The sequence below is a fragment of the Stylophora pistillata genome, chromosome 5 (genome assembly GCF_964205215.1).
Source record: "Stylophora pistillata chromosome 5, jaStyPist1.2, whole genome shotgun sequence".
NCBI lineage: Eukaryota > Metazoa > Cnidaria > Anthozoa > Scleractinia > Pocilloporidae > Stylophora > Stylophora pistillata.
The window spans coordinates 26267768-26286951 of record NC_142523.1 but is presented as its reverse complement, the minus strand read 5'-3'; the positions used below and the strand labels follow the sequence as shown (position 1 = coordinate 26286951).

Genomic DNA, 19184 nt, shown 5'->3' with positions numbered 1-19184 from the left:
CAGGCTCGCTCAAAATAAAGCTTCGCTTGATTATTTTATCATAATAAGAATTCAATGTGAAATTGTCGCAAATCGTCGAAAAAGGAATGAATAATACTCTATAAATAGCCAGAGCAACTTCAACATGTTACCCCACGTATCTTAGGCGATTGTAAAATCAGTTTAGCAGAGAAATCCAGCAATTGGGAAAGAAGATATATACAAGCGCGAAAGTCTTCAGGATGCTGCGCATTAGAAATGCGCAAGCGTAACGCCCCCATAGTGGCGTTATACAAAATCGCCTTTGTATCCTGTTCACACTATATTAATAATACTTAGATGCAAAAATTGAACTCGACTCTCTATTCAAGCTGTTCTTTCGCACGCATCACTTCAAACTGAGTTGTGCAGTGTCTTCCCTGATGTTAATAGTTACTGGAACTTTTCACTCAAACGCTTTTCCATTGATTTGCTCTTAAATGAGCTCAAAATGTATTTGCGCTCGCTGAGCGTGAAGACGGTTGATTCGGAGAGACCTGTGGGCGACGTTCTACGACTATGACCCAGACCTCCTCTTCAAACAACGAAGCACCCTAGTACTCGTACGTGTTCTCGACAACAAGGCACTCTAGTACTCATACGTGTCCTCTCATAGCAAGATATGGGCACTTCTGAATGGAAAGAATGATTCTGACAAAGTTCAACTTTCGCATGAAGGTCCCTTTTCAAATCTTTACTGTGCCATTTGACAAATTCCTTACAAATGAACAAACGCTGCGGCCAGGACAAGCAAATGGAAGATCTGGCGGCTCTGAGACTGAATATAAAGTAGAGGAGTAACGGTTTCTAAAGAAACTGTGGCGCTGCATTGGTAGGAGGTATTACAAGATTTGATTTTGTCAGCTGAGTTGATTATGTGAGTTAGTCATTGTTTTCAAAGCTTACATTTCGAGCGTAAGTCAATAAAAATGAATTTAAAGAACTAATTGGTAGACTTAAAGCCGTAAGGGCAGGACTTCGGTGAATTATCCAAACTATCTACCTTAGAAGAATTATTAGACATAATTCTAATACAGATATGATTTCTTGATGATGTTTAGCAACCGAACTTCCAGTGCGCGGTTTGAGTTAAACCTGACGAAAGATAAAGAGCCCAAGAAACATTTAACAAAATTGATGATAAGAGCCGCAAAGGCTTGCTTACCCAGATGTCACACTTGCCGGGAAAAAATCTCTCAGGAATTCGAGTGGCATACGTAACGGCACTTGCAGTGTAGAGTAGACACATCAGAGCTACCCAGGCGCCCGCAGCTTGCCGGTACGCTAAAGTTACTCCATACAAACATAAGAGATGTACTACAGGAATAAATCCACAGTGGTCAAATCAAAGCATTATACCTGAAACGAAAATTTCATGCAAAATCAAATTATGTTTCCATTGTACATACCTAGTGCACATGACTAGCGCGCACCCAGCTTAACAAATTGGCGGAATATTCTTTCTGAGATGAGCTCTCCCGTGATGCAAATTGTCATTTTATTGTAAAGAGATATGGCTACTGAATAAGAATCGGGAATAAATCTTCGAAAACAGTAATTGAGTACTTGCTGGTACATACAAAATTATAGTTTTATTTGAAACTGAAATGAGAATGAGTATGAAATAATAATATAAAAGAGCTAAAGGACACTTTTTCTTTCTAGTTCAAGTTTCCATAACATTTTATATCAAAGATTTTCAATGCAGGTTTCATTTTCAGAGAAAGATCAAGTCCTACATAGAAGAGGCTCTATTGTATATCAAAGATTTTCAATGCAGGTTTCATTTTCAGAGAAAGATCAAGTCCTACATAGAAGAGGCTCTATTGTATATCAAAGATTTTCAATGCAGGTTTCATTTTCAGAGAAAGATCAAGTCATACATAGAAGAGGCTCTATTGTATATCAAAGATTTTCAATGCAGGTTTCATTTTCAGAGAAAGATCAAGTCCTACATAGAAGAGACTCTATTGTATATCAAAGATTTTCAATGCAGGTTTCATTTTCAGAGAAAGATCAAGTCCTACATAGAAGGGAGGCTCTATTCGCTGTTGTACATACCTAGTGCGCATGACTAAGGCTCTGCTCGCTGTTTTTCAGGCACTGTATCTGTGCTCAATCGCATGCGCATGCGCCTCTATAGATATTTTATGAATGTATCATCATCTTTGTTATATAATACCGTCTCTGTGACACTCTCTTTTCAAATAAATACAATAAGGTTTGCCAATTAAAAGTGATTTTCTAAAGAATTTCATTAGTTTATATGCTTTGCAAAAAAAGAAATAGCTTGCCGTAATGTGAAACATTGGGCACCAGTCGCATAGCTAGCCAGTCTATATTGATAAGACCTCATAGCTTTACAACCTTGGCACTGTAAAAAATTTTGATTGACTGTCGATAGTAATCCAGGATTACATTGGCTCTACTCAACTTCGCTCTGTGATTGGTCCAGAAAACTCGTAATCTCTTCGTCCAATCAGATGGAAAACTAAAACAAACGCGTTTTCCCGCGCTTTAAGCAGTTTGCGGTATTTACTTTGAACTCTCATTGGCCACTGATAATGTAAACCTTTGTTTTGATTGGTCGCTGTGATTATTATTTAATATCCTTTTTCTTTTTGGACGCTTAATTGAAAACTGCTATATTAATTGAGTTTTGAACGACAAATTTACCTGCTCTAAATAGTCGGTAATGGGGCGCGCTGAATTTGTCCCATGAGGAAACAATGATGCAGATCACACCAAGAGAACAGATCATTGACACGTATACACTCTTCAAAACTCTTGAACGGTAGAAACCATAATATAACTGAGGCAGAAATGATCCCATGATGAATATTGCTCTCCCTGCGTAATTGAGCCTTGAAAATCAAATGGAACAAAGCACATCAACATTTGATCAAACGAATTTATATACGGCTCGCACAAATACGGGTCGCACGAGGGGAACTCGTTGAAAACCAAATAAGACAGAATTCCAACAACGCTAGAAGCATTTGGAAAACAATCAGGTCGTGTATTCCAAATACGGCTGGCACAAAGGGAATTCGTTGAAAAACAAATAAGACAGAATTCCAACAACACTAGAAGCATTTATAACATAACCAAAGTAGAGCACGCGCTCTGATTGGTCAATTTAGCGTCCCCCATTTGCCCATGGGTATACGCTGCTGACGTGAGCAAATGCAAAGACTATTTTTTTGCGCTTGTTTGTTTTTTCTGCTCACGTAAGATTTGTTAAATAAAAGGGAATTCTTTAGCTACAATGTATCAATGTTATGTTATAAAACAAATGGTAAACACTACAGCGTACACTATTGAGTTATGGATGCACTTGGGAGGTTTGCTAAGCACTCAAGAAGCTAGAGTCGCTCTCGGCTATCGCCTCGAGCGACTCTTACACTTCTTTCGTGCTTATCAACCTCCCGCGTGCATCCATAACTCAATAGAGTACGCTGTGGTATTACCATTTGTTAATTGGAAAACAATCAGGTCATGTATTCCAAAACAGTCCATGAATGTCAAGATTTTTACTAAAGGTGATCAAACCGTAGCAAACGAATTTAACAAGTTCTTTAACTCGGTTGGGAAAATTCAACTTCTCGCTAACAAATTTAATTACGCGCCCGCCCCGGACACCTTCATTCCGAGAAACTTCATTCCAACCTCAGAACAATTCTCTTTCACGACGGTGGAATGCTCTCAGGTTACAGACATTGTTAATTCAATACCTAACAACAAAGCTCCAGGAATTGACAAAGTACCACCTCGTGTAATTAAAGAGAGTTTGCAGACCATCGATCCTTGTATCACCTCCATCATTAATTCCTCTCTTGAAAGTGGTGTTTTTCCAATTTTCAAGAATGGAGATCATGAAGAAGCCAACAGACCAATATCGCTGCTCCCAATACTCTCTAAGACATGCGAAAGGGCGGCATTACATCAGCTGTCTTCATATCTAACAACTAAGCAAAGAATATCAGCGAAACAAAGCGGCAACAAAAGAAGGCATTCAACCGAAACAGCACTGATCTCCACTACTGATTTTATTCTTCGCACGATCGACCAGAAGAAAATCACGGCAGTCGTATGCCTTGATATGAGTAAAGCCTTTGATACTATCAACCACGTGATTCTTCTAAAGAAACTAAAGGGCATTGGTTTATCATCTTCTGCACTTCAATGGTTCGAAAGCTATCTTTCTCAAAGAAAACAGGCAGTCCACATCAACTCTGTATAGATTAACAGTAGTCAGTGGTGTACAGCAAGAGAGTGTAGTAGGAGCATTATCATTTATGTAAACAACCTACCAAACATCTGTCAGGATTGTTCAACTGAGTGCTATGTGGATGACACAAAGCTTCTATTATCCTTTAGTGCGAATTATTCTACTGAAGCTATAGAAAGAGTGAACTCTGATCTGCAACGGATACACGATTGGTGTTTCGACAATTGCTTAATGCTTAATCCTGAGAAGACTAAACTGATGGTCTTTGGCAGTCGAAGAATGTCTCTTAAAGTACCAGACTTTAAATTGTCCCTGCTTGGAAAGGAAATCATCCCAGCTCAAACAGTCAGAGACTTTGGTGTTACTTTCGATCCCACACTATCCTTTGACAATCATATCTCTGCGACTGTCTCATCTTGCATGTTGAAACTATCCCAACTAAGCCGCATTAGATTCGCTTTTAACAAAGATCTGCTTGAAACTATAATTAACGCACTTGTTTTTAGTGAGATGTCCTGCTGTTCGTCAGTAAGGTCGTCCACATCAGCTTGCAATGTTCATAAGCTACAATATGTTCAAAATTTTGCCGCCCGACTTATTTGCAATGTAAAGAAGTATAATCATATTTCTTCCACATTAAGGAATCTACGTTGGCTACCGGCAAAAACCATCCTGTACTATCGTGGTGCTACCTTATCATTTCAATGTATAAAGGGCCAAGTGCCTGAATATTTGACATCCGAGCTGGTAACAAGAGGAAACGTATCTGGGCGTATAACGAGGAACTTTCAACAACTTAACATTCCTCTTTTTAAAACTACAACAGGTCTGAGGACCTTTTATTATAGAAGTGTAGCCATCTGGAATAAACTTGACCCAAGATTGAAACTATATGAAAAATCAGTTCCTTTTAAGAGAGCTTTGAAAAGGTATCTCCTGAATGACTCTTTATCTAAATAAGCATTCTATTTATAAAGTTATAATTAATTTATATTGTATATAACAGGTTATTAGTTAGTTTTGTATGTATAGTACCAAGTATGTAAATTATGTAATTGTTCACTGAAAAGCCCCAGACGGAGACGTGTTCAATAAAATGTATGTATTTATGTAATTTCGTAAGTACATCATCTTAGACTTTCTCGTAGAAACTATGGGAGGAAATGGCGCACTAGCTGGACAGGGTAACTAACTAACAACTGATTTGTAGACCAGTCAAACAGCGGGTTGACTATGTAGCCTGCCAAATGATCACCTGGCTGAAAAGCTGAGTAAATGATAGTATGACTTGCTTACTGACTGAAGGGCTGACTGACTTTAAGACTGACTGACTGACTGGCTTACTCACTGACTGATTGATTGACCGACTGGTTGACTGACTGACGGACTGACTGACCGACTGACTGACCGACTGATTGATTGACTGAATGATTGACTGACTGACTGACTGACTGACTGACTGGTTGACTGACTGACTGACTGATTGACTGACTTACTGACTGATTGATTGACTGACTGATTGACTGATTGATTGACTGACTGACTGACTGATTGACCGACTGACTGACTGACTGACTGACTGACTGATTGATTGACTGACTGATTGACCGACTGGTTGACTGACTGACTGACTGACTGACTGGTTGACTGACTGACTGACTGATTGACTGACTTACTGACTGATTGATTGACTGACTGATTGACTGATTGATTGACTGACTGACTGACTGATTGACCGACTGACTGACTGACTGACTGATTGACCGACTGGTTGACTAATTGACTGACTGACTGACTATGTTACTGACTGACTCACCGACCGACTGAAAACGAGATTTTGTTTGACCGATTCGTTAACTGATTGAATGACTGACTAACTGCTGTCAGACGGAGATTGACAGATTGACCGAACCGAATGAGTGGTTAAATAATGTAACAATTATGTGACTAACCTTATTGCACGCTGGCTTTTTTTTATCGCTCATCTTCTTTAACGTTCGTTTTATTAAAGAAACGCGGATATAATCGAGACTCCATTAAGACAAGATTTACGAATGAACCCAGTTCAAGCCTCCGAGTGACTGCGTCATTCCTCAGCGTGGTAAAATATGACATGTTAAGTTACAGAAATACAGGCAAGCTTACCTTCGAAAAATTATCTTGGGGACCGTCTTTGCCGGAATGGCAGTAAACAGTGTGAAAAATCCAGGAAACTCCCAGACACAAGATTGCGCCGACAAAGAAGCAGCTCAAGACAAGTTTCTCGTGCCAGTCTCCAGGGAATGGATTAGCGACAGTGACGGGTCGCACAAGCATGTACGATGTAATACACACAAACACAATAAAACCAATCAAATGAGTCCAAATATTTATTACTCGTTTCACTGTGAAGTTTAAAGATACTCTTAAAGCAGTATCTAAAACATGGCATCGGTGGTCTGTGGAAACTGGATGAAAATTAACTTCCGCAAGGCCAGTCTGGTAGTTCAGAATGGGACAGAAGGTGTTTTTCATTATGATATACCAACTCTGACTCCTGGCGAAATGATTTCTTCCTCTGCAACACCATTCCTAGTCTCTTGTGAATTTTCTTTTGCAGCGTTTCGCTTTCTTTCGTGTCTTTGAGGAGTACCAGTCATGTCTTTTCAACAATATAAGCCTCCTTTGAGCTCGTAAATGAGTACGATTCAACAGAGAAAACCTAATTCTTCCCAGTAGGCAAACATCAAATGAATACCTACGACGCCGGTTTAAGAAATCTAAACAGTACTGACTATAGGTCATCGTATTCACCAGCTTCTCGCGTGCATTTATGCAAAATACGAATCCATGTGCTATTCTTTTACCCAGTAATTCAAACCTGTCCTTAATTCTAAAACAATGATTTCTTGAATTAGCTTATCAAACGGAAACGCATGGTTGAAATCACGTTATCTCAACAATGCTAATGATTGAATCCATAGAAAACATTGTCTCTAATGACGCTATAAAATTACCTTCGCTTAAGGATGTAAACTTTTCTCCCTTAATTTAATGTATCAGCGTTTGGCATAAAAGTAAAGTCTCAAGAGAAAGTGTAAAGTTCAGTTATTCGAACGACTCAGAGATGTGTTGCAAAACAATTCGATTTATAATACCATTCAGTGTTGTGATAAAGATTATCCTCAAGCTTTCACTTAATTGACTAAACCATCAACCCGGATATGAAAAATCTCCCTATTATCTTTCCGTGTGTAGTTGAATTACCTTTAGTTAGTTAGCAGTTTGTCGCCTCAGCTCACTGATGCTTGTCTGTACTGCGGTTCAAATTTATAACAATTATATTGCTCCTTACGCTTTCATTTGAGCATTGAAAGATAAAGATATTTTCCGAGCATTTAAGACCTTAAGTTTATGTTGATTTCCTTTCTTGGTTTCATCGCTTCTGACTGTTAACCGACAACAGAAAGATTGCCCGGTCTTACCGAAGTCTTAATCTTTTCAGAACCATAGACAATGTTCAATAAATCATTCAAACGCATTACTAAGCGGTAAGGATATTTTCATTCTTATGGTTTTCAAGGCTTTGAAAACAAAACTTACGCCTCAAATCCTGACAAATCTTTCATGGACGCTAACAACTTCAGAAAGGTTATAACTTTGAACATATCCTTAGCTTTTATTAGATATCCTTACTTATCGCTTGGCTGTAATAAGAAATTATTAAATTTAAGCTTCCCTTTTGGGTTATTGACGAAAAATACACAAACAGTGTGGCGATAAAGTTTGGTGTAACTGAACCTGCGTCTCATTACCATAGACTAACCAACCGATTAAAATCCTCCTTATTGTGCCTATTTTTTTCCCAACCCGGCGATAAAAATTTGGTGAAAAAGAGAAGAGAAAGCAGTCCACCACTTTCTCGTATTTTGATATTTCCAAAATATTTGTCTTTTAATCTCCTCCAAAAGAAAAGAAAAAAATTAATATTCAACTCAGTACCACCTTACGAAACATTATCAGTTCCCTTTATGGTTTCACAGGAGCTGGTTCCCAAAGCAACATGAAGAGCCACCGTAATTACATCACAGTCTTTCGCAGAAAAGTTTGAATATTCCATGTCAAACACTGACGGCCCACTTTTTCTAGTCAGTTCATTGTATTGCTGCACCATTCAATCGGCGTTTCAGAGATTTCAGTTTGCTTCCTGGTGAAGTGGGATGATTGGTATAATGTTAGAATCGATTCATCAACGAAGTCGAGAATCCAGTTAAAACCAAATAGCCTTATTGGCCTAGCAAACCCAGTGCAGGTTTAGTAAGTCTCTTCAGGTCGGGACAGCATCAAATAACACCCATGCACGTATTGCGGGCGCACAGTAAGCTCGCTCCACGAGTTGCTATTGCAGTCAGCTGCATTATATAATCGGACTCTTTCCGAGTTCTCAAACTTCACACTTTCTAATTTTGGGATTTATCTGCATAAGAATTGAAAGTCATATATATCTCAAAGGCTTCACAATTGTAATCAATTTAGAACAGAAGCCTGGTCTCAAGGTATCCCGGCCCGAAAACGACTAAACTTCTTCTCCTGGCTGGACATGAGTAAAATATATTTGAAAGAAAATTTAATTGATCCAAATATCGCCCGGATTATTTCATTTTGACGAGAATATTGTCTGCCAATGCACGAGTTTATATATTTTGTCTGACTTAAGTGTCAACTAATTTCGTTGTGTTAATATTTCTTGCTTCATATTCAGCTTTGAACTTGACCCTCCCCAGCGTGTATTGAGCTCATGCAGGAGCAGTCATCACCCGAGTTTTGTTTTCGAAAACATTACTTTGACTCCAGGTTTATCTTTCTCTAAATCAAGAGCCAATAATTGGGACAGAGAGCGAATCTGAGGGCGTGGCAGGGATATGTGAATTTCACTAAAGTTATTTTTAGAGTTACAATTAAACGAAAGTCTAATTCCTGGGACGTCCGCACATCCTAATTGAAGCGCGCCAGCCCTTGTATTTATGATAGAGAGATTTGGCAAGAGGACGGGAACGTCATTTCAGAACGGGAGAGCGAGCGGAATAGTCTGGACACGACACCATTCGACTTCCGGTGTTAGCGTTGCCGTTCTCCCAAACAAGTTTAGGACGTCACTTTGCTGGTTTTTCCGTCGCGATCAGAACGTCTCAGAGTTCCGACAATTGTGCACTTGTAAATCGATCCAAACGAGATAATACTGTTTGGAAGTATTTCAATACTCATGTTCAGGATAATTGGGTCCCTTTCTTTGTTTTAATCGGTTTATTTTTGAAAACTTATCGCCTCAATATGCTGGTTCCCGAAAGGAAATTGGAACACAATCGTTGGCAAGCGATCCAAGATTTCAGGATTCATTTTGTTTTTGAATGAGCAAGGCTTTAGACAATGAAAGGGCTTTTCTTTAATACATTTCTTTAATAAGCCTATGTGAAAACTCTACGAATGGGATATATGCTGTTGAATTTTATCGTAAATCGATTCTTCAATAACCATGCTGCATGTTGAGGTTTGGAGCAGTCAATAAAATTAACAATCACGAATCTTACATACCGTAAAATTTTGAAATGATATAGCTTTACATGTATGCAGAAATAGCTATATGTAAAATAGCTATAATTATATGTATGCAGATATAGCTTTACATGTATGCAGAAATTCAGCCCCTTAAGTTTCTCATACAGTTTTATCAAATAACTAACTTGTTAATTCTTAACCCTATACACTTCAACAGTATCCAGATTCTAGATAATTGCGACTTTATCTCTGAAAAAGAGGTGGCAGAAAGCATTATTATAGCCTTTGAGCTATAATGAGGTTGTTGTTTGGTCTCGTCACGCAACGTTGGAGAGAAAGCGTTTTGTGACGAGTTCAAAATGAGGCTGTGGAGGGGACTGCAGGAAGAGTGGTACCAATGCAGTCTATTTTTGCCATCAATTATTCAGACACCAGCACCAATTACTAAGTGTCCAATTTCAACCCACATATCCAAACAAATAACTCCTGCATGCATAGCATGCCTATGTTTTAACCTACAGCAGAATCAGTACAGGACAATAATAATTAGTGCCCCCCCCTTGACTATTAGCACCCATCCTCCAATAAATTCCCCCTCTTTTACCCAACAGTTTAAATATAAGCCCTTATGCACTTTTTGAGGAAGTACAGTATTCAATTTTATAATTTCTCCTTTAGTTTCAACAAATAACACAGTAGTTAATAATAATTTCCATAGAAAAATCTGACAGGGTCCTTTTATTAAAAGCTGGTAAAGGGGGGGGGATGGGGTGGGGGTGTACATCAGTATACATATTCTCCATACAGTTTTCTATGTATTTCTTAAGGTGCTGAAAAGGAGAATTTGTTTAACAATCAAGAGCTTGTTTAGTTGGTGATCATTTCCTTTATTCTCCTAACCTTAATGTTTGATTCAGGGGTGATATTGTAAGGAGAAATTAGATGCCGGTCACTCTTAGGGAGTCAAACAGTTCACCAGAGTCTTTGTTCTATTTTCCAGTTGCACATTTACTTCATCATGTCCATGCTTTTCTGTCATGTTATTCTGTTCACTCCCCTGTGTATTGTGGTGTTCTTTTCTCTTTGAATGCTTTAAGACCCTCAAGTCTGTCTTTGGTAGTTATAACCTGATTGAAGAAAATTCACAACTTTTGACTCATGAAAACATTGTTTTACATAATTTCAATTTAAATACGAAAACATTGTTTTGTTTGACAATAACAGTACAGACCACCCAAACAACTGTGTTTCTCACCACAATATCAATGTCAAATAAAACGAGTCTTGCAGTGCATGGCATGTTGGAATATGACACATTGACATGAGTAGCATTGTGTGTACTCTCTTATCAACAATGGCAAATTAGCCAATTAGATTGCGACATTACTGCAGTAAAAAAATATTTGCACCCATACCTGAGCATAACAACCTTCTTCAAATGACATGGCTGACGTGAAGTCAGCCTGCAGAAAGAAAGAAGACACAAATCACATATTCTGGGAGCAAAACCATTTCATTATAACAAAACCTTGCTGTATTGAATGCATTCCATGGTTTAACATCAGCGTGCATATTTTCCATACTGTTCTCCACACATTTCTTATACTACCATCAAGGAGGATTTGCTTAACAGTCAAGAGCTCCTCTTGTTTGTGATCAATTCTTTTATTCTCGTGACCTTGGTACTTGATTCAGCACTAATATTGTAACGGGAAAACAGCTTCAAGTCACTGTTAACTGAATGATTAAGGGGTTCAACTTAATTACCTTGCAAAGGGTGTCATGATGATACTAAAAATGCTGGTTACTTTGAATAGATTTTATTTTTCCTTTTTTTGTTGTTTACTAGTCAGACTTGTCTAGTATGTATTTAGAAACCTCAGATGTGATCATGAGATTTGAGAATTAAAAAAAATGAAAGAAGAGAATCAAATAAGGGAAACCATACAACTACTCATTGATCATTAGTTGTGACCTTTTTAACCCTAACATGATCAATCCACATATTCTCCATACTGTCCACTATACATTACCTAAGGTGCTGACCAGGAGAATTTGGTTAACAATCAAGAACTTATTTAGTTTGTGATCATTTCCTTCATTCTCACGACCAGGACCTTAACCCGTCGTTAACGTTAACCGCCACTCAATGAGAAATCCTGTGCCAACACAAACTGATATAACATTTTTCCAGAATTCTAGCTTGTTTCCAGTTTCATTGGCCAGTTCAATCTACCTCTCCAGTACCAAAGATTTGATGGTTACTCTCTAACTTTTGACGTGTTGAGAATGTCATTGAGTAGGTCCAGCAAGCAGTGAAGAGGTTAATGTGTGATTCAGTGGTGATATTTAAAGGAGAAATTAGTCACTAGTCACTCTTGCAGATCAAAAGGTTAAAAAAAAAGGACTTACCTGGATTCCCTTGTTAATTGCTAGTTTGGCCATCCTCACAGCAACAGGTCCTCGGGGAAGAATTTCTTCAGCTAAAACAAGTGCTCTTTGATATGCTGCATCACCAGTTTCAGTTTGTTCAGCAACATAATCAGCCAAACCTATTTCTTCGGCTTCTGTACCATTGATCATTTTGCCTGTAAAAATCATTTCCTTGGCTTTTGAGATACCTAATAGCCTTGGTAGACGTTGAGTACCTCCTAATAAAAACAGAAACTGACAGGCTGTCAGACCATTTTGCACCAACTTTGTGAAGTGTGATCAAAGATGATAAGTGTTTGGACTAATTCTAACATCAATTAGTGTCTGACGTAAAAAAAAGTTACTCATTACTTTCCAGAATGCTGAAAATCTTGTCTTAGAGAGTTTCAAATTTCAAATCTTTCAGGGGGAGCATGCCCAGAGAACCCCTCTCCTTGAGGGACCTGTTGCTTTGCAACCATCACGCTTGCAACACAATCATACAGGCTGCCTACTCAGTTCATATCATACATTTATTACACCTTCTAAAGAGAACCCTGTAAAAGCTCTGTGATATCATTCATCTCAGATGTCAAGGCTGAAATACCAATAGCTGACTTGCACACAAGACTTAATGAATGATGCACTCTATATGAATTGGAAAAAAGGGATTTAAACCCTTTAACTCCCAGATGTGATCATCGTGTAACTTCTTCCCATGAGTTCAATATGCTATCATCTTGCACTAGGTTATGAGAAAAGACAGGCTTATCAGCCAGAGGGTGTGATCATGATCTAACACCAAACTCTCCCCTCTGATTTCCAAGGAAATGTAGTGTGTTTAAAAGAGAGAATTGCTAATTTGATCTTGGGAGTCAAAGCGTCAACCTTTAACTCCCACGAGTGACCAAGAGAGAATTTCTCCTCATTTCTCCATCAATAAAGAATCAAACAGTAAAGTGATGAGAATAAATAAAAATATTCATTGGTGGATTACCAGTAAGTTGATGCGACACCAAATTCTCACAATTATAACATCAATTGAATTGTAGGAAAGGGCCTCTTCTGAATTGTCACTGCCTATTGTTGTGAAGAGTAGCCTACCAAATGCTTACGAGGGGGGATGGCGGTGAGGCAGCTTGTGATAGCCTAAGGGAAGAGGAGTTAGGTTGTTTGTGATGGCCTTCCATTCCATCCAGAGACAATGAGATTCCCAGCTCCCATGGATAAGTAGCAGTAAAACAAGCAAAGTTAATGTTATGAAAACTCTACCTGCCCCAGGAATTATAGCCAAACGAGTTTCTGTCAGCCCTACTTTAGTGTTACTGGCAGCAATCCTTAAGTCACATGACAGGGCCATTTCAAGCCCACCACCTAGGGCGTGGCCATCTAAAGCAGCAATCGTAAGCATTGGTAGGTTGTGTAGTTCCATTATTGCTGCCCGAGTCATGAATACAAATGGTCCAACCTCATGCGCTGCCATTTTGGCTCTCTCTTTGAGATCAGCTCCTGCACAAAAAATACCTGGGAGTGACAAAAGACAGGAAAACTTGAGTAATACCTAACTGTAATAAGGGTTCTACTACAAAAAAAAAACATGCATGAAATTTTTTTAGGTCTAGAATTCTACTAGTTGACAAACCACTGGTCTACTTGTGTTTTTATCCAACACTGTCTTTCTCCAATCACGGGGATAAATAGTGCTCACAAATTAATTGCAAGGAAAACTTGACAAACTGCTGGAGTTGCCAGGGATGACCTGGCATCTCTTTTGGAAGATACCATGATAGCCTACCTGCAGCTGCCTTCTATCTAAGTATGCAACAATCACCAGGAACTCCTTCCAGGAACTTCTTTCTAAATCCCACAGGGATCAACGAACGCTTTTCATTCCACTAATTTATTCGTGTTTTTCTCGTTGCCATGTTCCCACCAATAACACAGCTCCATTTTCTGCCTTAAAAAGCACACACAACCCACAATTCCTCTATTTGCTCAAACGAAGGGCTAACGCTCAAAACGTCAGCTTTTTGTAATTGTTATGGTGGCCAATTTACCATTTCAACTTTGTTGATATATCCAAATCCTTTCCAATGTTTGGAGGGGAAGAGGCTGCTGTTTACAGCTAGGCTACATCTCCTCAACTCAGAGAACCACCTGGGCTCCCAAGACTATTTTATTTATGTTCCACTTCTACTACTGATACTTGGCCTGAGGTATCACTTTTGAAATTTTTACCTTGTGCATCACTTTTGATGATAACAGTTCTTACATTCTTGCCAAACTTCACACGGGCAAGGGCATCTGTAAACTAAATAACAAGAAGCTAACTTCTTGAATGCTTCTCTGCAAGAATCTTATTGTCAAAATCAAGTTAACAGCTATAAATAAGGTACTTGGTGTACCCCCCTGGTGAAGAGCTAATCTTTGACGAAATTATTTTCACTCAATCATGTCTGACTCCATTCAGATTTGTGCATACTTTTGAGAAAGTTGTAACACATTAAACATGATCAAAGCAATAAGGGATTTTCCTGTGTTTCATGGAGAATTTGCTAAAGTTGCATAAACCCAGGATTCTGTAAAGGGCTGGCATATAAATGTCTCCAATTCACCTGTACCCCCTTTGTTGCTGTTCAGATGAAGCTATCTTAAAGTAAGGGAAGGGTGTTTTATTGCCACTTTAAATTATTCTAAAAGAAAGAAATAGCTGGAGGTGATAAGTGCAACAGAGGGATTCACAAGGGGTGATCCTAGAGCACCCATTAGGACTGGGGCAGGCAAGAAGTATAAAGCTGCAAAAGTCGATGACCCCTGGAAATTGGCAAAAGTAGGGTGGAAATTGACCCCCTTACTGATATGCATAACAAAATGAAAGGGGTCTCACCAGTCTTAAGAAATTCTGGGTCATGGGATTTTTTGCTTCTGGTCTGTTCATCACAAACAAGGCAATTCCTGTGAGAATACAGTTTACCATCCTTCTGGAAATATTTCAGTTCAACTGATCATAGAACCAGGCAAGATTTCTGCACAAACCCCTGCAGACAGTTCTTGGATAAATAAAACAATAGATTGCCTTTAGGACTACAGCTTTCCATTAGAATATTAAATGATTATTACCTGAGGTGTAGGTAAATATCCACTAATTTCACCAACACTTAGGTGAATAACTTTTTTTTAGTATATCCCATTCAGAAACTGAATTCTCAGTTTTGATCACGTACCAAATATCGCAATTTGTACTCACCACAAACTTTCAGAATCATTAGCTCTATAAATAGCCGCTCGACCCTTGTACCGACCAGTCGATAACTGTTGTCCCTTCTTTAAGCTTCACGGCGCTGACAACTAGCGCTGACAACTTGCTGGCGTTGACAACTTGCAACTTCATGGCGCTTAACAACACTCGCGCTATTCTCGTTTTCCCATTGATCAACGGTAAAACCCATCTTTAGAGATGTCGTATTTGCAAAACAGTCGAGAAAAGAAATAACTTACGCACGAGCGATCAACCGATGGAAAGTACATTCAAAGATGAGCGCCAAATGAAGGTTTCTTTGTCTACAACCCACGGGCATGATCACGTGGATATTTTGGGAATTGTTATTGGCTTGTAAAGAGAATCTGCTGACTTGCCCGATTGCAGTCCAGTAAGAGAACGCGCAGGGTTCGGCTTGTTGACGATGGTTTCATTTAATAGATCAATGGATTGAAGATGAGATAAATAATGATATGAACTCACTCAATGTAGAAATAGTCGAGAAGAATCGAACGTACTACAAATGCACGATTTGTGGCCGAAAGCTGTCGAGGAAACAAAGACTCGAAACCCTGACTTGAGTTGTGTTCACGGCAAAGGTGAGAAACAACACAAGGCAATCACAAGTACTTTGAATGTGATTACAAACGTGTTTTACCCTCATTATTATAACCGATGGATACCACCTTATGAAGTATAAGAGCTACCTAGATAATCATACTGTACCAATACCCAAATCAATGAAGCTGGACCATAACAAGCATTCATCGACACCGTCCAACGCGGCCATCTCGATTCCTTTAAGTCTAGATCTTTGACGCTAATCCACTGAGCTTAAATTAGCGGTGCCAACAGTCAAGTGCGTCTCATAACGAAGAAACATTTGTACAAGAGAAGGAAGCGATTAGAGTATGTTAGAAATCTTGCCCACAAACGAATGTGCGCATTCCGAAGCATTGACCCCTGCTTATGATTATGTTCATGTTTTATGATTTTGGCACATCTGCGGTCATGAGAGTCATTTTGCATCGCAATAAAAACTTTTTATGATTATGGAATCCAAGAAGCCTTTCAGGTTAGAAAGCAAATCTGTGGTATGAGTGCATTGGATTTAAATGGACAATTTGTACTTATGTGGAAAACGTTTTCTGTGAGACCAAATTAACTCACACAATGTCTCTGAAATTCTGGTTTTAATGCTGACAACTTCACTCGCTTTCTTTGCGACAACAAAACCGAAGAACGTCACCGAAACGTTCTGCACGTGGTAAAACTAATCTGAATAAGGCGAGGCCGCCAAGTCACACTCGTCATGAGCTGTCACGCAATGCAAACAAAACATTCTGAACACCCTCCCCCCATTTAAGTGTACAGCTTAAATGTCGTCTTGTTGTGTAATGTTCCTAATCCAATCCCTAGCAATCTGTTTGGACACTCTGTTTGGTTGCACTCTTGGAACGAATGGTTCTCCTTGTGGGTTCGGTTTCCAGTGCGGATCTTCTCCCCCGATCTCTAGGTCACACACGAGTTGTAAAGGTCGCTCCACCACATAACCGTTCCCTTGCTTCAGCTTCAAACCACGCACTATCCCATCCTTGCCGGAAATTTTGCTTACTACTCGTCCCAGCTTCCACAGGGCCTTGTCCTTCGTATCGCCTTTCAGCAACACTACCGCTCCTATGTTTGGTGTCTTATCAATGTCCCCTGTGGACCGCTGTTGTTTCTCATCAAGGGCGTGGACGTACTCTTTCATGAACCTCTTTCGAAGTTGTTCTTTACTTTTCTGTAGGAACCTCATCCGTTTAGTAGCATCATCTTCTCCAGTCTTCTCAAGGTTCTCCTCTAGAATGGGTGTCGGTTTCCCTCTCAGTAAGGTGTTTGGGGTGAGCACTGGCTGCTCAAACTCTTCCCCTTGGTAAGACAGTGGTCTGTTGTTCATGAAAGTTTCAATGTCCAGCAATACTTCTTCTAGCTCTGGGTAGGACAAAAATCTTCGGCCAACCACTTTCGAAAGGCTCCTCTTCATGATGCCAACAAGTCGCTCAAAGAAGCCTCCCCACCACGGGGCTCGGGCCAAATTGAACTTCCACTTAATGTTCAATGTTCCCAAGTAGTTAGCCACGCCATGGTCTTTCTTCAGGGTGGATAGCCATCTCCCGGTGGTCACAAATGTTTTCCCGTTGTCGCTTACCATGGTCTGAGGGCATCCTCTTCTGGCAACAGACTCCTTCAGGGCTCTTTGAAACTCAGTGGCGGTGAGATCACGGCAAAGCTTTAGGTGCACTGCTCGAGTGCTGACACAGGTGAATAGAGCGACGTAAGCCTTCGCAGTTGTGGACTTCTTAATCTTATAGTACATTCGTCCAGCGAAATCTACTCCTGTGACAGCGAAAGGATCTGACAGTTCAGTTCTGAAGACTGGTAACAGAGAGTCCGAAGTGTACGAGGTGGTCAGTGGCTTCTTACGGTAACGTCGGCAAATTGTACAGTTGTGAATAACTTTCTTTGTCAGCGATCGCAGTTTCGGCGTCCAAAACTTCTCTCTCATGCGGCACAAGGTTGCGGAGACTCCCCCATGTAAGGTCTGCTCATGGACATGTCGAACGATCAAAGTTGCCAACTTGCTATCGCGGGGTAGAAACACTGGGTTGTAGTGTTGAACTCTGCCTGCACATCTGAAGATCCCTCCTCCATCCTTCCTCAAGCCCACATCTGATTTTAATGATTGGGACGTTTGTACCTGAGGGATCCAAAACTTCTCTGCAGCCTCAAATTCCTTCGTCGTTAATGGTCCTCTCTCCTTCTCAGACTTTCTACAGTTGTCAAAAAACCGTTTCACAAATGCAGTTACTCTCAGGAGCTTCCAATATGATGCATACTTGTGGAGAAGTGGATCTGTTGTCTCATTCTGTTCTTCTTCTTTTGCAAACAGTTGTTTCTCTAACTTTGGCTTTACGCTCTCTCCTGCAGTCTCAGAGGTCCCTGCTATTTCAGGTTGTTGCGGCCACTTGTCTGGGCTGCTTAGCCACTCTGGGCCTTCGAACCACAGGTTACCCATCTTTCTGGGCTCAACTCCTCTGCTCCCTTGGTCGCTGGGGTTGTCGTCAGTCGGTACATGATGCCACTGTATGTACCCTTTCTCTTGAATGGCCTTGGTTCTGTTCCGCACGAACTGAGACCAGGTCCCTTGACCCTTAATCCAGTACAGAACTGTGGTGCTGTCAACCCAGCAGTGATAGTCTTTAATTGGCTGATCTTTCAAGACTTCCTTTACATGGTTTATCAGCCTACTCAACGTGTGTGCTGCAATGAGTTCCAACCGTGGAATTGACAAGCCTCTTGGTGCTCTCCTCGACTTTGCTACAAGCAGGTTCTGTTGAACTGGTGAGGTGGCGTGGAAGGCTAGTGTGTACACAGCAGCTGAGACGGCCACCTTGCTTGCATCTGCAAAACCATGTAGAACAATTTTTGTTACACCATTGTTTACGACACTGCGTGGAATGCTTATCCAGGGGCGTTCTGCCATTCCCTTCAACCACTTCTTCCAAGGTTTCTGGAGGTCATCGGGCAGTTCCTCATCCCACCTCAGTTTCCGCAAGCACGCTTGGCTATACAGGACCTTTCCTGTAATGATAACTGGGGCTGAAATCCCCAACAAGTCAACGATACCACTGATGGCAGACAGCATCCTCCTCTTCGTCCATTTGCTGTCATTGGCTTCCTTCAACG

The 19184-nt window shown here is 40.1% G+C and overlaps 4 protein-coding genes across 10 annotated transcripts in view; 1 reads left to right on the top strand and 3 right to left on the bottom strand.

Annotated features, from left to right (window-relative positions):
- Positions 1-1150: 1150 nt before the first annotated feature.
- LOC148731100 (adiponectin receptor protein 2-like) lies at positions 1151-6981 on the bottom strand. The gene is made up of 2 exons (XM_088759311.1): positions 6395-6981; positions 1151-1377 (listed from the first exon to the last, which is right to left on the bottom strand). The coding sequence occupies exons 1-2, from the start codon at positions 6761-6763 to the stop codon at positions 1372-1374; spliced, it is 375 nt and encodes a 124-aa protein (XP_088615437.1). The 5' UTR covers positions 6764-6981; the 3' UTR covers positions 1151-1371.
- A 3526-nt stretch (positions 6982-10507) lies between these two features.
- On the bottom strand, positions 10508-15815 carry LOC111319094 (methylglutaconyl-CoA hydratase, mitochondrial-like). Of its 4 annotated transcripts, none has more exons than XM_088760029.1 (7): positions 15444-15815; positions 15084-15246; positions 14435-14507; positions 13469-13705; positions 12197-12435; positions 11200-11247; positions 10508-10911 (listed from the first exon to the last, which is right to left on the bottom strand). In XM_088760029.1, the coding sequence occupies exons 2-7, from the start codon at positions 15171-15173 to the stop codon at positions 10834-10836; spliced, it is 765 nt and encodes a 254-aa protein (XP_088616155.1). In that variant the 5' UTR covers positions 15174-15246; positions 15444-15815; the 3' UTR covers positions 10508-10833. The 4 variants fall into 4 exon arrangements, with proteins under 4 accessions (XP_088616155.1, XP_088616153.1, XP_088616154.1 ...); XM_088760027.1 differs by having other exon boundaries at positions 10648-10911; positions 13469-13720; positions 15444-15813; XM_088760028.1 differs by having other exon boundaries at positions 10648-10911; positions 13469-13720; positions 15084-15151; positions 15444-15812.
- A 14-nt stretch (positions 15816-15829) lies between these two features.
- Positions 15830-19184, top strand: part of LOC111346667 (target of rapamycin complex 2 subunit MAPKAP1-like) — a 27514-nt gene continuing 24159 nt past the window's right edge. For 2 of the 4 annotated variants that reach the window (XM_088760036.1, XM_088760038.1), the window contains exon 1: positions 15831-16054. The gene's annotated coding sequence lies outside the window, so the exon portion shown is untranslated. Of the gene's footprint in view, positions 16055-19184 lie in introns of all 4 variants that reach the window. The other 2 variants (XM_088760037.1, XM_088760035.1) reach the window with 2 other exon arrangements.
- The window catches only part of LOC148731099 (uncharacterized), a 5256-nt gene continuing 2902 nt past the window's right edge, over positions 16831-19184 (bottom strand). The window contains exon 1 of the mRNA XM_088761891.1: positions 16831-19184. This exon is cut by the window's right edge and continues 2902 nt beyond it. Within this exon, the coding sequence (XP_088618017.1) occupies positions 16831-19184 (2354 nt within the window).